At 55.6% G+C, this 12,914-nt stretch overlaps 1 protein-coding gene across 1 annotated transcript in view; it reads right to left on the reverse strand.

Annotated features, from left to right (window-relative positions):
* Positions 1 to 12,914, reverse strand: part of LOC141974845 (complement C3-like) — a 46,765-nt gene that overhangs the window by 5,972 nt on the left and 27,879 nt on the right. The window contains exons 26-37 of the mRNA XM_074934861.1: positions 12,459 to 12,618; positions 12,177 to 12,272; positions 11,521 to 11,671; positions 10,461 to 10,624; positions 7,736 to 7,894; positions 7,577 to 7,636; positions 7,106 to 7,196; positions 4,399 to 4,450; positions 3,322 to 3,409; positions 2,537 to 2,626; positions 1,480 to 1,585; positions 250 to 339 (exon numbers count right to left, since the gene is read on the reverse strand). Coding sequence (XP_074790962.1) covers positions 250 to 339; positions 1,480 to 1,585; positions 2,537 to 2,626; positions 3,322 to 3,409; positions 4,399 to 4,450; positions 7,106 to 7,196; positions 7,577 to 7,636; positions 7,736 to 7,894; positions 10,461 to 10,624; positions 11,521 to 11,671; positions 12,177 to 12,272; positions 12,459 to 12,618 — 1,307 coding nt within the window. The remainder of the gene's footprint in view (positions 1 to 249; positions 340 to 1,479; positions 1,586 to 2,536; positions 2,627 to 3,321; positions 3,410 to 4,398; positions 4,451 to 7,105; positions 7,197 to 7,576; positions 7,637 to 7,735; positions 7,895 to 10,460; positions 10,625 to 11,520; positions 11,672 to 12,176; positions 12,273 to 12,458; positions 12,619 to 12,914) is intronic.

A 12,914-nucleotide genomic window follows, 5' to 3' on the forward strand; every position in this document is an offset into this window, starting at 1 on the left:
GAGGGAGAGTTCTAGGAGCGCAATCTGGACCCAGAACCATTAAATCCCCCAAGCTCGCCCCACGCTGAGGGCTGCTGATCCCAGAGCTGCCACGGGCCGGCACCCGGCACGGCTAGTGCATTGGCGCTGCATCCCCCGTGCTCTCACTGGCCCAAGCCCACTAGGTCAGTTGCGGTTCCAACCTGTAGCATAGAAGCCAGTGAAGGGACAGAGCAGAGAAATTTCCCCCTCCCTTTGGTCTCCCTTTACCTTCCATGCAACGGCAGGCGTCTTCCTCACACAGCACCTTCAGCAAGCCGCTGTCTTGGGTTGGATGGTAAAATTTTGTGCAGCGGTTTTCTGAGAGAGAGAGAAAAGGTTTGTTACTAAGTGTATAATGGTAACACCTGGAGTTTGAATCTGCACCATGCACAGACGCACAATGAGAGACAGACCCCCGTGCTGGGAGACGGACACTCACACGGTGAGATCAGGGCCGCCTCGTGCCAGATGCTGCACCAACAGCGAGAGACAGTCCCTGCCCCGAAGCGCTACGGGTAAAGGACGGGTTATTCTGTCCAGAAAATCTGGTTTCGATTCCCTGGGGAATCTCTTTGTGTACTTGAGGATTTTATCCAGCTGCCCATCACTGTAGTATCTGGGCATCTTCCATGTAAAATCACTAGCGAAGTCCTTTGTGAACTTAATGGAGACTCTGGCTTGTCTCCCTTTTTAGAGCTAAAACTCAGCTGGGGAAAGGGTTTGATTTTATTTTTGAGATTTTATTTCTGTTGCCCATCCTGTACTGCCCCCTCCTGGCCTCGTGTGGCACTGCAAGCACCTTCTGCTTCAGGTTCCCTTTAGCACTCCACACAAAATGTATACGTCCAAATTCCCCTGCCGGGGTTCTTCTTTATTAAATACAAATAAAATTGAATTAAAAGCTTTTCCCTTAGGGTCAGGGGGGTTGCACAGCCACCTGCCTTTATGGGGCCTCTGTTTCTCCTGGCACTCCTCACCTTTAGGAGGGCTTCTCTCTATCAGCACCCCCTACTAATGATGGGCTTTTATCATGCCCAGGTGCTCGTTAGTCAATTAACCACCCAGGTGGGCTCATTCCCCTTAAATTAGCTTCTCAGAGGTCTGGATGCTCTGGTTTAAAGAGGCCAGCAAACTGGTGATCATTTCCTTGGGGGGGGCGGGCAGAAGGGGATGGAAGTGTTATTCTGATGGTGGAAAGGCTGTTTCCAGAAAGGAAACTGAGTCACAGAGTGACCAGGTCAAAAGCAGAGCTGGGGAATCAAATCCAGATCTCCTGCCTCTCAGGCTAGTGCCCCAGGCATTGCCCTGGTTTGCCTCCCTGAAGAGCTAGTGGGGTGATAAGGCTCAAGCCTGTCCTGATTGGGTAGCACACTGCACCAGGGTTCTGTCTGACTGTTCGCTGGGGCCAGCGTGCTTTGCTGGGCGCTAATGAGATGAGCGAGTGATGAATGCTCTAACCCAGGGAGTAGTACTCGTACACCATCACGGCTGCCGGCTGGATCAGACCCACTTCGAAGTGCTGGTGAGCTTTAAATTTCAGACAGTCTGTCTCTTTGCTGGACACCTAGCGAGGAAGAGAAAGGCCCTTAGGAGCTGCAATGGCATGGTCATTGCAGGCAGGAGAGAGTGCCAATAGCGTGGCAAAGGGCCCGATTCCCAGTTACTCCACTCTGCACTTGGGACAGGGGGCATAAGGGGGTGGCAGGGGCTTTAAACCCCACCCCCCCTTTGTGCTCCCCATATTGCGTGACTGTGCAGGGCCCCAGTGTAAATTAGAGCCACTTCAGGGCTGCTCTACAGTGTGTTCTGGCCAGGTGCCTGATCTGCCCCCTACACTGGGAGCAGGGTGGGTGCTGGATCCTTATGCAGTTTGGGGAGATCCCCTTCCCCAAATTAGAAAACATTAGCGGGAACATTGCCCCCCACCCCCAATCAGGGACTTCTGGGAGCCACCCAATTACAAATATTGGTCACACTTTGGAATTGAACCTTACTCTGAAGGGCTAATGCATGATGAATGGAGGCTATCCCCATGGCAGCCAGGAGCAGGATGTGCCACAGACAGCTATCAGCGGAAGGAGTTATAGGCCGTGTCTACACAGCAGTTGGGAGGTGTCATCCCCAGCTTGGCCGACGCACACATGAGCTTGTGCCTGAAAACAGAAGCATGGCTGCAGCCTCACGAGTGACAGCAGCTCAGGCTGGTTGCCCAACTCTAGTCTGGTCTGAGAGCTCGGCTGGCTAGCCACTGCAGCCACACCGCTATCTTTAGCGCACTAGCCCGAGCTGGGAATCGCACCTTCAGCTGCAGTGTAGACGTACCCAGAGATGGGTTAAGCAACCTACTGATCTGCTGGGCTCCAGAACAATTGATTGGCCATTTATTAGTAGCTCTGAAGCATTTATTAATCCATTATCCAGTGGGACCTTAATATTAAGTGTGACAAAGAGAGAGAGAGAAGATGGGGAAAGAAAGAAAGAGAAAGAAGGGGGGGCGGGGATGGCCAAGCCGTACCTTGTCTAGATAGAGGATGAGGGAACCTCTCTCAGACAGGTCCGTGTCCAGTTCAAACTTGGAGATGTATTTGTCCACACGGTTCGTGAGCTGGGCATGGAAACCAAACTGATCAGCCAGTAGAATCCGCAAGCTGGACGGTGCCCACTTGGGCCCCCAACTCTTCCAAAGCTTTGGGGGTGCCCAGCTCTGCCCCTCCTGACTTCACACCCCTTTCTCCACCCCCTACTGTCTGCCTCTTGCTCTCTGCTCTGATCCCATGAACAAGGCTTGGCCCACTGACATTCCCAGGGTCTGAGTCCTCTTGTGACACCTGGACAGGGCATCGACCGTGTGAGTTCCGCGCTCCTCACCCTCTCTGGATGTGGTTCAGCCCTGCCTGGGAGGGACCCCGCACTAGGAATGAGAGGGGAGCACCATCTCCATGGCCCATCTGACACAGGGGCTGCCAATGAGGGGGCTGGTTCGTGCCAATGACACAGTGACTTTCCTGTCCCACTAGGAACTGGGCTGAGACCCCATCACACAGCCACCGGCTGAGAACACCTACCGCTGCCCCAGTCTGTGACCGAGAATGACCAAGAGGTGAAAGGCACCAAGTCCCTGAGTCATGACCCAACAAGCATCAGGAGGTTGTGATGCCCTCCCCAGATTGCTAAATTTGTGTGTGTGTGATCCTGGCATGGAAGAGGTTAAAACCCCTGCCCGAACCACCACCACCACCATTCTTAGGTTGGTCCCAGGGGAGCAGCCAACTCCCCACACGTTGAGGGGGTGGGGCTCACCTTATCCAAGTCATCCATGTCTGGAGAGAAGCCGGTGGGCATGGAGACATCTAGGATGGTCATGGTGGAGTCCACCGTTCCCAGGAACCTGGAGGATGCAGAGAGGATTTGGCTAGGAAAACACCCGCCAGGCAACAAAGCGGATCCTCTCTGGAGGCCATCGGCACTGACCAGTGGACGCTGGCTGGACGAAGCCACTGGGGAGGCTGCTAGCCCAGCCGACTGCCTCCACGGCCCTTCCTGGTTGCAGCGGGAGAGGGGACGCGTGGATCCCAAGTAGCACCAATTCAGGCATCAATGGCTGCCGGACAGACCTCGGTGGGGAAAGCAGATCCTGGAGGCCACCCCCTCAAAAAATAACCCCTTGGGGGGCTGTGGAGGGGTGTACTAGCCCTTTAGGGGGCAGTCTGGAGCTTGTACCCAAAACAGCCGGGGTGCAGCCAAGGAGATCTGCCGGCCTTGGGGTGGGCACTATAGCCAGGAAAAGAAAGCCGAACGGGGTGGGGGGAAAGGGTAGGACTGGAAATCATGCAGGTTGTAGGCCCCAGGTTCCAGATCCTCCAAGGTATTTAGGTGCCTAATTCCTATTGGTTATTATTGTTACAGGGACAGTAACCACTAGACCAGGGGTTCTCAAACTTCATTGCATTGCAACTGCCTTCTGACAAGAAAAATTACTACACGACTCCAGGAGGGGGGACTGAAGCCTGAGTCTGCCCGAGCCCCACCGCCCAGCATAGGGGGCCAAAGCCTGAATCCCACCGCCCAGCGCAGGGGTCCAAAGCAGAAGCCTGAGGGCTTCAGCCCCAGGCAGGGGGCCTGTAAACTGAGCCCCATCACCCAGCATGGAGGGTCAAAGCCTGAGCCCCACTGCTCAGGGCTTCAGCCCCAGGCCTCAGCACGTCTAATGCCAGCCCTGGCAACCCCATTAAAATGGGGTCGTGACCCACCGTTTGAGAGCCGCTGCACTAAACGGAGACATGGACACACACCTCAAGCCAGGATCTGACACACTCTCCACCATTCTAGGGTGGGGGGCAGCTGTGGCGGGGGTGATGGCCGCCGGGGATGACTCACCGCATGCAGATCTGGATGAACACAGAGGCCAGGGCTCCTTCCGGCTTCTTGGCTGCAAAGACCCATCAACACAGCAGGGGGGTCACATTCCTGTCTCATCAATGGTGCCCCCCCACACCACCAGACACATTTAAAAATGATTCCAGAGAGGAAACGCACCAGGATCATCCCAAATTTATTCCCAGGGGAGGACTCCCCCCTCCTCAGGGATTCCCCCACCCCACTTACAGACACAGTCACACAAGATGGGCACCAAACTATCCCAGCCTGTTGTACACTGGTCCTTATCCTGCTCCCGTCACCCAGTCGCTCATCTAAGCAACATGATTCTCATCTGTCCTGTGTGGTTACTTGTCTCTCTTTCAGTGCCTCTTTGTCCTTGTGTCTCCTTTGGGAAGTGCCTGGGGCCTGACAGTTAAAGGTACATTGGTGTTTACCTCTCACTGGTTTCAATAGGAGCTAGGAGCCTAAAAACCTTTAAATATCTGTCCCTTTGAGAGCCACTGATGAAAAGCGCTAGATCAGAGCTCCGGGCTATTGCTCTTTCCACACAGGACTTCTCCTCTCTCTCCAAAGTATTTCTCCGGGCCCCATTGCCGTACTATCTGAGCACCTCACAGTCTGTCCTCGTTGTGGGGACAGTTTCCCATTTCCAGATAGGGAAACTGAGGCACAGAGAGACTAAATGACCGGCCCAAGGTCAGACAGGAATCTGTGGCAGAGCAGAATTGAACACGGGTCCTTGACTAGGCTCCTTCCTTTGTATGCATCTCTATCACATCCTCTCAGTTCCTCCCTTCTCATAAACCGCCCTAATCTTTTCAATCTCTGATACAGTTTTCCAGGGAAGTGTCAATTTTGACTAGTTTGTTTGCCAAGTGCAAGTTGCTTCCGTCATGGGAAGAAAAAGGATCTTGTGGTTACTGGCATGCAAATCAGGAGCCCTAGATTCTAGTCCCAGCTGTGGCAGAGGGGTGCGGTCTAATGGTTAGAGCAGGGGGACTAGGAATCAGAACTCCTAGGTTCTATCCTTGGAGGGGAATGGGGGTCTAGTGGCCCAGGTGGGGAATAGGAGCCAGGGTTCTATACCCAACAGTGCTGCTGAGTGATCTCTGCCTTAGTTTCCCCATCTCTAAGCGGCTAACACTTCCCCCACCACACTGGGACCTAATTAGGTTCTGAGATCAAAGCCTGTTGAAGAAGCAATTTTTCTTTTAGTGGGGAAATTCATCCACACCCCAATCTGCTTCCCCAGCCCCTTGCAGCTCCCAGCTAATCATGAGCAATGGGAGCAATTGCTGGGAGAACCCCTTGCTCAAATGCTGCCCGTGCACCCCTGCTCCAAGCAAGCCCCAAGCAAGCAGCTGGAGCCCGGTTCTGAAACAGCCTGAGTCCCAAATAAAGCCCAGATCTTCCCCCGCAGTGACTCTGAAGATGGAGACAGAAGCAACAAGGTCTTTCCCTACAGGGGAGCTTGTGATGCTGTCTGATTGAACCGATGAACGATAATGCCACGGTTACACAATTGCAACAAGTCTTGTACAAAGCGTGTCATATGAGGTGTCAATGGAAAAGTGATGATTTGCTAAGTAGGACTGTCCTGTTTATATGCATGTATCATCTGTGTACCTAAAGTTACGACTGTTGGCCAGGGACTTGTATTTCACACGTGCTGTATTCCTGGGTAACACCCACCAGATAAGATTTACATCAAGGCTAGACAGCTGTGTGGTGATAGCCCATTAAGGACACTTCACTCTAACAACGGGCCACAGGCAATGGCTGCCCCTGTGAATTATCGAACTTCCCAAGGAGGGGTGATCATTGTCCATGGGACCCAGACTCCATCTCAGGCCAGTCACTTTGCACAAACAGGTTTCAGAGTAGCAGCCGTGTTAGTCTGTATTTTCCACTGAATGCATCCGATGAAGTGAGCTGTAGCTCATGAAAGCTTATGCTCAAATAAATTGGTTAGTCTCTAAGGTGCCACAAGTCCTCCTCTTCTTTTTGCACAAACAGAGACAGCACGTCCCTAAGCACATGGCAGAGGAGATAAAAGACCCCTGAGACAGCTTCATTTTGCCACTTTCCTGCCCTGATTCTCTGGCCTGTGGATTTACAGTTAGAAGGAGCATTTTGAACTATATGGACTGCGGACCTTCGAATCTTTTGGAAGTTCCCAGAGAGACTTTACAAGCCAGCGGTCTATTGCATCGTTGCTACAGGACTTTGCAATTATTTGTATGTATATTATCTTTTCTTTTCTTATTAAACCTTTAGTTTTAGTTACTACAGGATTGGCATCAAGATGATTATTGGGTAAAATCTGAGTTACAGATTGACCTGGCTAAGTGGCTGATTTCTTGGGATTAGAAGGAGCCTACAGTTTGATTAAATTGGTTTTCAGTAACCACTCTTCATAAAGTCGAGTGGCTTTTCTTACTGGCTTGCTATAATCTCGTGACAGAATAACCACCAGTGGGGGGTGAGTCTGCTCTAGTTTTTCACCAGTTTATCTGGAATTTGGCATTCTCAGCTGTGACCCACTGAGGCCTAGTGACAGGGCTCTGTTCCTCAGCCAGCTTAGAAAAGGGGTAAGCTGCATGGAGGTTAACCCCTTTCTCACCGGGATATAGATAGCCATCTTGCGGCCTGGCACCCCTCAAACCAGTCCCCTCTCCCCTGATCAGGAATCCCAGGTCTTTACCATCAGGTGCCCTTTGCACAGAGACGCTAAAGTCAAACTTCTTGCAGGCTGCAGCCCTCTCCGTCAGGGGCGCGTAATAAACCGTCATCACCTGGGAAAGAAAGGGGCGATGAAGGGACGGATATTGACCAGGCTGCTCCGGCCCAGGGGTCTATGGGGAGGAGTCTCAGGCAAATCCAGGCTGTCGCAGGATTCCTAGGGCCAGATAGAAATGGCCAGACCTGAGAGAAGCTCGGGTTGGCGGAGAGAGAGACGGAACAAGGGATGCGGCCTCCCCAAAGCATCTCATTGCCCGGCAGCCCTGCTCAGATCCATCCAGCAGGGGGCAGCACTGAGATTGGGGGGGCAGTTGCTTCCCCCTCAGATCCAGGAGGATCCCTGCCAGCTGCGGAAATGGGCTTTCAGAGTCACACGCTGTATGTCCAGGAGCCCCCTAGGCCGATGGGAGGGTTCTCAGCAGCCCATACGTACCGACAGTGTCCCTTTGCCATGTCCCTTGGCAGAGACGGTGAAGCCGTCGGTCAGCTTGGTCTGTGGGGATGGGAGAGGGTAGGTTAGCGACCATGAGACATCCGATGAAGTGAGCTGTAGCTCAGCCCGGTCCCCCCTCTCCACGCCCCTGGGACTTACCCGCTCCGTCCGGGCCACCATGGCATTGTCCCGGTTGATCCTCCAGAGCAGCGGCCTGCTCCGACCCGGCAGGTTAATGGAAACATCCAGGGCCGTGTCCTTGGTTTCCGACACATCCATCTGGTACTGGGCCAGAGCCTGGAAGACCATGATCGTGGCCTGTCGCGAGGAAGGGGCAAAGGGGTTAATGCACACGGACCCAGAGGGACGCCCAGCAAACCGTGCAGCAAGACCCCTGCGGATGGGGTGCAGGGTGGCTGGAAATGCAGTGGCGGCTCTAGGGAGACCAGTGGAAGCTACGGCTTTGGGGAGATGGGGCCCCGAGGAGGCGGATGGGGGTGGCGGCGATTTGCGCTAAAAAAGGGCTCATCAGTAAAAGAGAGAAAATCTTACGCCACGGCCACGAAGGAGAACTGTGCTACTCCTTGGAGCGGTGACCAAGAGCAGGGAGGGGAGTTTTCCTCTGCGTGCGGAACTGGCGAGACTGAAACGCTGCAATGCCGGGGGCGCTGGAATGTGTGGGGCAGGGGGCCATGGCCCCATCACTTTTAAGGCAAGCCACAGTGGGGAGGGGGCAGAGAGGAGTGAGCGGGGGGCAGGGTCTTTGCGGGGAAGAGGCAGCGCAGGGGCGGGCATCAGGGGAAGGGGCAGCATGGGGGCGGGGCATTGGGGGAAGGGGCGGCATGGGGGTGGGGCATCGGGGGAAGGGGCGGCGCAGGGGGGAGGCTGCGCCTAGTTCTGGTGTGTGCAACAAAGGACGTGGGAATATTGGAGCGGATAGAAAAGAGCCACGAACATGATTTGAGGGGCTGGAGAAAATGCCTTTAGTGAGACACAGAAGGAGCTGAATCAGCTTCTCAGAGAGATCAGGAGGTGACTTGATGACAGTGTGTAAAGCACCTTTGTGGGGTGGGGGAGCCCCGGGTTCGAAAGGGTGCTTTGATCTAGTGGAGGAACGCAGAACAAGAACAAACAATAAGGCCAGACAGGACCATTAGACCATCTAGTCTGACCTGCTGGATTTCACAGGCCAGGGAACGTCACCCAGTTATCCTGGCATTGAGCCCTACCACTCTGTTAGGCTGAAGAAGGCCTTCCTGGAAGATGCTTTAGTCATTCTCTGTGCTCTGCGACATGCTCCGTGGACTGCCTGCTTTAGAAAGTGGGCTGCCATCATTAGGGACCAGAGTGAACGCATACTTCTGGTGAGCCACAGCAAAAAAGGAGCAAATAATACTCCATCACCAGCATTAGCTCCTGAGGGTTCAAACACCTCAGTGGGATAGCCAGGGGTCAGCTCCTTTCTCCCACAGCCATGTCAGACTGTCTGCAGACTCAGGCAGGCAGCGCACGCTTGGCTGGCAGTTTCCACAAAAGGCTAGAAGCTGAGATTCCGTGGCCGATTCTGTGGCCCCGGGGCAGATTCTGGGGCTTCATGGGATCCGCTGGGCCCTGCTTGCGCATTGTGGGGAGAGGCCTGACCCAAGATGCAGGTGGTTCAGACGCAGCCCATCTCGATCTCACCGGACCAACCCACGTGTTCACTGAGCTGCTGCCAAGATTTTAACAAGAGGCTCCTACAGCAGCTGCCCCTCAGTCTGTGATTAACCCAGGGCGGCTGGGCTGCACTTCCCCCTTGGAACAAAGAACCGTCTGTCTCCCATGCAGAACACAGGGCTGATAGCAACCTGCCTTGGCAAGGGAGTGTGGGAGAGGCCTTCCTAGGAACTGGGAGGGGTACAGATGGTGCTGGAGGCTGGCAAGGACTGGGGGTGGGAGACGAAGGCTTTGGAAAGGGGATAATCCTGGGGCGGGGGCATAACCCCTCCTTGAGGAGGAAGGCAAGGCTCTGGAGGGGGCAATATTGGGGGGCATATTCCCCTTGGGGGGCAAAGGCTCTGGAAGGGGATAATTCTGGGGTAACATATCTCCTCGTGGGGACTGGGGGTGGGGGGATCCCAAAGGAGATGTATTCCCTCCTAGGGGCAGCGGTGGCAAAGAGTCTGAGGGGTGTAATCCTGGGGGGCGGGGGACAGGAGGAGGGGGTGTATCCTACTCCTGGGAGCTGGTGGGGGAAAGAGGGGGAAGGCCCAAGCCCCAGCAGCAGAGCAATGGCCCACACCTCACGGCCATCTGGCCATGGGGTTTTAGCAAGAAGCTCCCCAGAGCCCCTTCCCATCACCCGTGACGTTGGCAGCTTGCCTAGAGCCAGAGGGACACACTGAGCACCCACAGGCTGGGCTTCGGGGAGGGAAATGCTTTACAAAGGGGGCGGGGGGGCGGGATCACTGTGCTTTTCCGAGGGGGAAAATGAGGCCTGGAGAAGGAAAGGGGCGTATCCAAGGTTGCGGAGTAACACAGTGGAAGAGCTGGGAAAGATCCCAGGCCCCCTGCTCTAACACTAGAGCCCACTCCCCTCCCAGAGCTGGGAAGGGAACCCAGGAATCCTGGCTCCCAGTCCTATGCCCTATCTGCAGGGCCAGGTCACCCCACTACATAAGCCTCCCTAGGATGTGGCATAGTCTCCCATAGGACAAATAGAAGCCCCATGCCAGGAGACGTCCCCAGAGATGGGATGATGCCCTGGACCCGGCAATATGCTGCAGTCAGCGGCTGGGCTAATTCAGCAGAGCCAGCTGCCAGATGGATCCTCACCTGCCATTTCTCATGTCACACGTGGGCCCGCCTCGGGTCTGGGTCAGGGATCCGCAGTGGTGATATTTACCTGGGTTGAGCCGTAGCCTCCTCCATAGTACCGCTGCTCCGTCAGCCACCGGACAATGGGCCCTGTCAGCTCCAACCTCTTCTGCTTCAGCAAGGCCAGCAGGGCGTAAGAGGTGGATTCGATGGAGTAGAGACGGGACTGGGGGTCGGCCCAGTGCGTTCCTCCTGCGGAGCAGCGAGGGACCCGCCCCGTCAGATACACAGCTGGCAGCTAGCACAGAATAGCCCGGTGCGTCTGGGAGCGGGAAGGGGTATCGGGCTGGGTGGGCCCATTGGCCTGATTTTGGGGGCAGGGAGGCAGGATACCAGGTTGGATGGGCCCATTGGTGTGATCACAGAATCACAGAATATCAGGGTTGGAAGGGACCTCAGGAGGTCATCTAGTCCAACCCCCTGCTCAAAGCAGGACCAATCCCCAACTAAATCATCCCGGTGGTGTAGTTATGGGGGGGGAGACACAAGGCAAGGTGGGGCTATTGGTCTCATCTGAGGTGAATAGGCACCGACTCCGTGGGTGCTCCAGGGCTGGAGCACCCATGGGAAAAAGAAGTGGGTGCTCAGCCCTCACCAGCCACAGCTGTTCGGCGGCACCCCCGATCAGCTGATTGGAAGCGCTGCCAAACAGCTGATCGGAGGCGCTGCCAAACAGCTGTTTGGTGTCTGGGGGAGGGCAGCGAGCAGCAAGCAGCAGGTGGGCGGGTGCCTTGGGGAGGGGGCGGAGCATGAGTCGGAAGTGGGAGAGCGAGGGTGGGGGCCTCGGGGGAAGGGCAGGGTGGGGGCAGGGCCATGGGGCAGAGCGGGGGTGGAGCACCCTGGGGAAAAAAAAAACTCAGCGCCTAGGCTGAGATAGCAGGAGATACCAGGGTAGCCGGGCCCATGGCTCTGACCCAATGCAGTGCTGGGGGAGATCTCAGCCCAGCTGGGCCTGTGGGTCTGATCTACACAGCAAAGGAGAGGTGGGATACGAGGCTAGTCAGCCCAATGGCTTGCTCTGTCTCAGCGTCTCTCCTGCTGCCCACCTGAGACGCAGACGTGGATTCTGGAGCCAGAGACTCACTCACCCGTGGAAAGCGCCATGAGCCTGTCTCCTGCTCCAGCGTGGCCCAGCAGCGCCAGCGCGTAGGACGTGATGGCCACGGAGTAGGGTTTCTTCAGGTCTTTCATGCGCCTCGCCAAGTAATCTCCAGCCTTCGTGATGCTTCTGCCCAAGCTCTGAAAAGGCACCGAGACCCCAGAGCCCGCATTAGAGCCCAGAAGGGAGAGAGCGTCGACTAGGGAAACCGAGGCACGGAGAGGGGAAATCATATTTTCCAAGGTTAAAAGGCGAATCAGCAGAAGAACCGGGAATAGAACCCAGGAGTCCTAGCTCCCAGCCCCCTGTTCTGACAACTAGACCCCCACTCTCCTCCCAGATCATGGGATAGAACCCAGGGGTCCTGACTCCCAGACCCCTACTTCAACTACCAGGCCCCACAGATCCTGACTCCCAGCCCCTTGTCCTGACTACTAGACCCCCACTCTCCTCCCAGAACATCCTGGGATAGAACCCAGGAGTCCTGTTGCCCCATCTCTTCCCACCCCAGAGCTGGGAATAGAACCCAGGAGTCCTGACACCCAGTCCCCTGGTCACTAGCCCCCACTCCTACATTCTTGTCCCTACATGAAAAAACGCCACGTGCTAGACTCGGTGGCCTCGCGTGCTGCCCGCATGACTCACCCCCACATACGGCTGACAGGCGTCTCTGGCCTCCACCATCGCAATGACAACGAAGGCCGTCAGAGAAGCGTCCGGCTCCGAACCCTGGTACCCTCCCTAGCAAGAGAAGAGCCAGAGGAAAGGCTGGGTTTCCAGAAGGCTCCGCATCCCGTGCCCTGTGTGCCCCGTTCCCAGGCGCTGCCCGAACTCGGAACCCGGATCCCGATCTCCCAAGCCGCTGCTCCATCATGGAGCAAAGCGACACCAGCTCCAGATCCAGCCCCCCCAGGGTGAGCAGCTCACCACCATCTCCCCGTGGATCACGGGGGCATCCTCCTGGAACGCCCCGTCAGGCTTCTGCGTCTGCAGGATCAGCCACTTCACAGCCCCGCACAGCACCTCGGGGTTGATAGCGATCAGTTCGTTGGCCAAGGCAAAGACCTTCACCACGTAGGCCGTCAGCCTGCCGGGGAGGAAAGGCTTGGGGTGAGCAGGGGAGGAGCAGCCAGCCGCCCCGACCCCATATTAATGTGGGTCACACTTTAAATGAAGGGTACCTTCGTAACGGGTTAATACGCCACGGAGACGAGTTGCATGCCATGTCAATTGCTATCAGCCGTGTATAAAAGCCGGAGACTCTAATCATCTCTCAACCAGTTATTGCAACAGCTCTTAACCGTTTGTTAATCAGTTAAACAGTGACCATACGCTGTCTTATGATTGAACCTAGAGGTCCCCATCTGAGATCACACCCTACCC

This window comes from Natator depressus, chromosome 20 (assembly GCF_965152275.1).
Source record: "Natator depressus isolate rNatDep1 chromosome 20, rNatDep2.hap1, whole genome shotgun sequence".
In the NCBI taxonomy this organism is placed as follows: Eukaryota; Metazoa; Chordata; order Testudines; family Cheloniidae; genus Natator; species Natator depressus.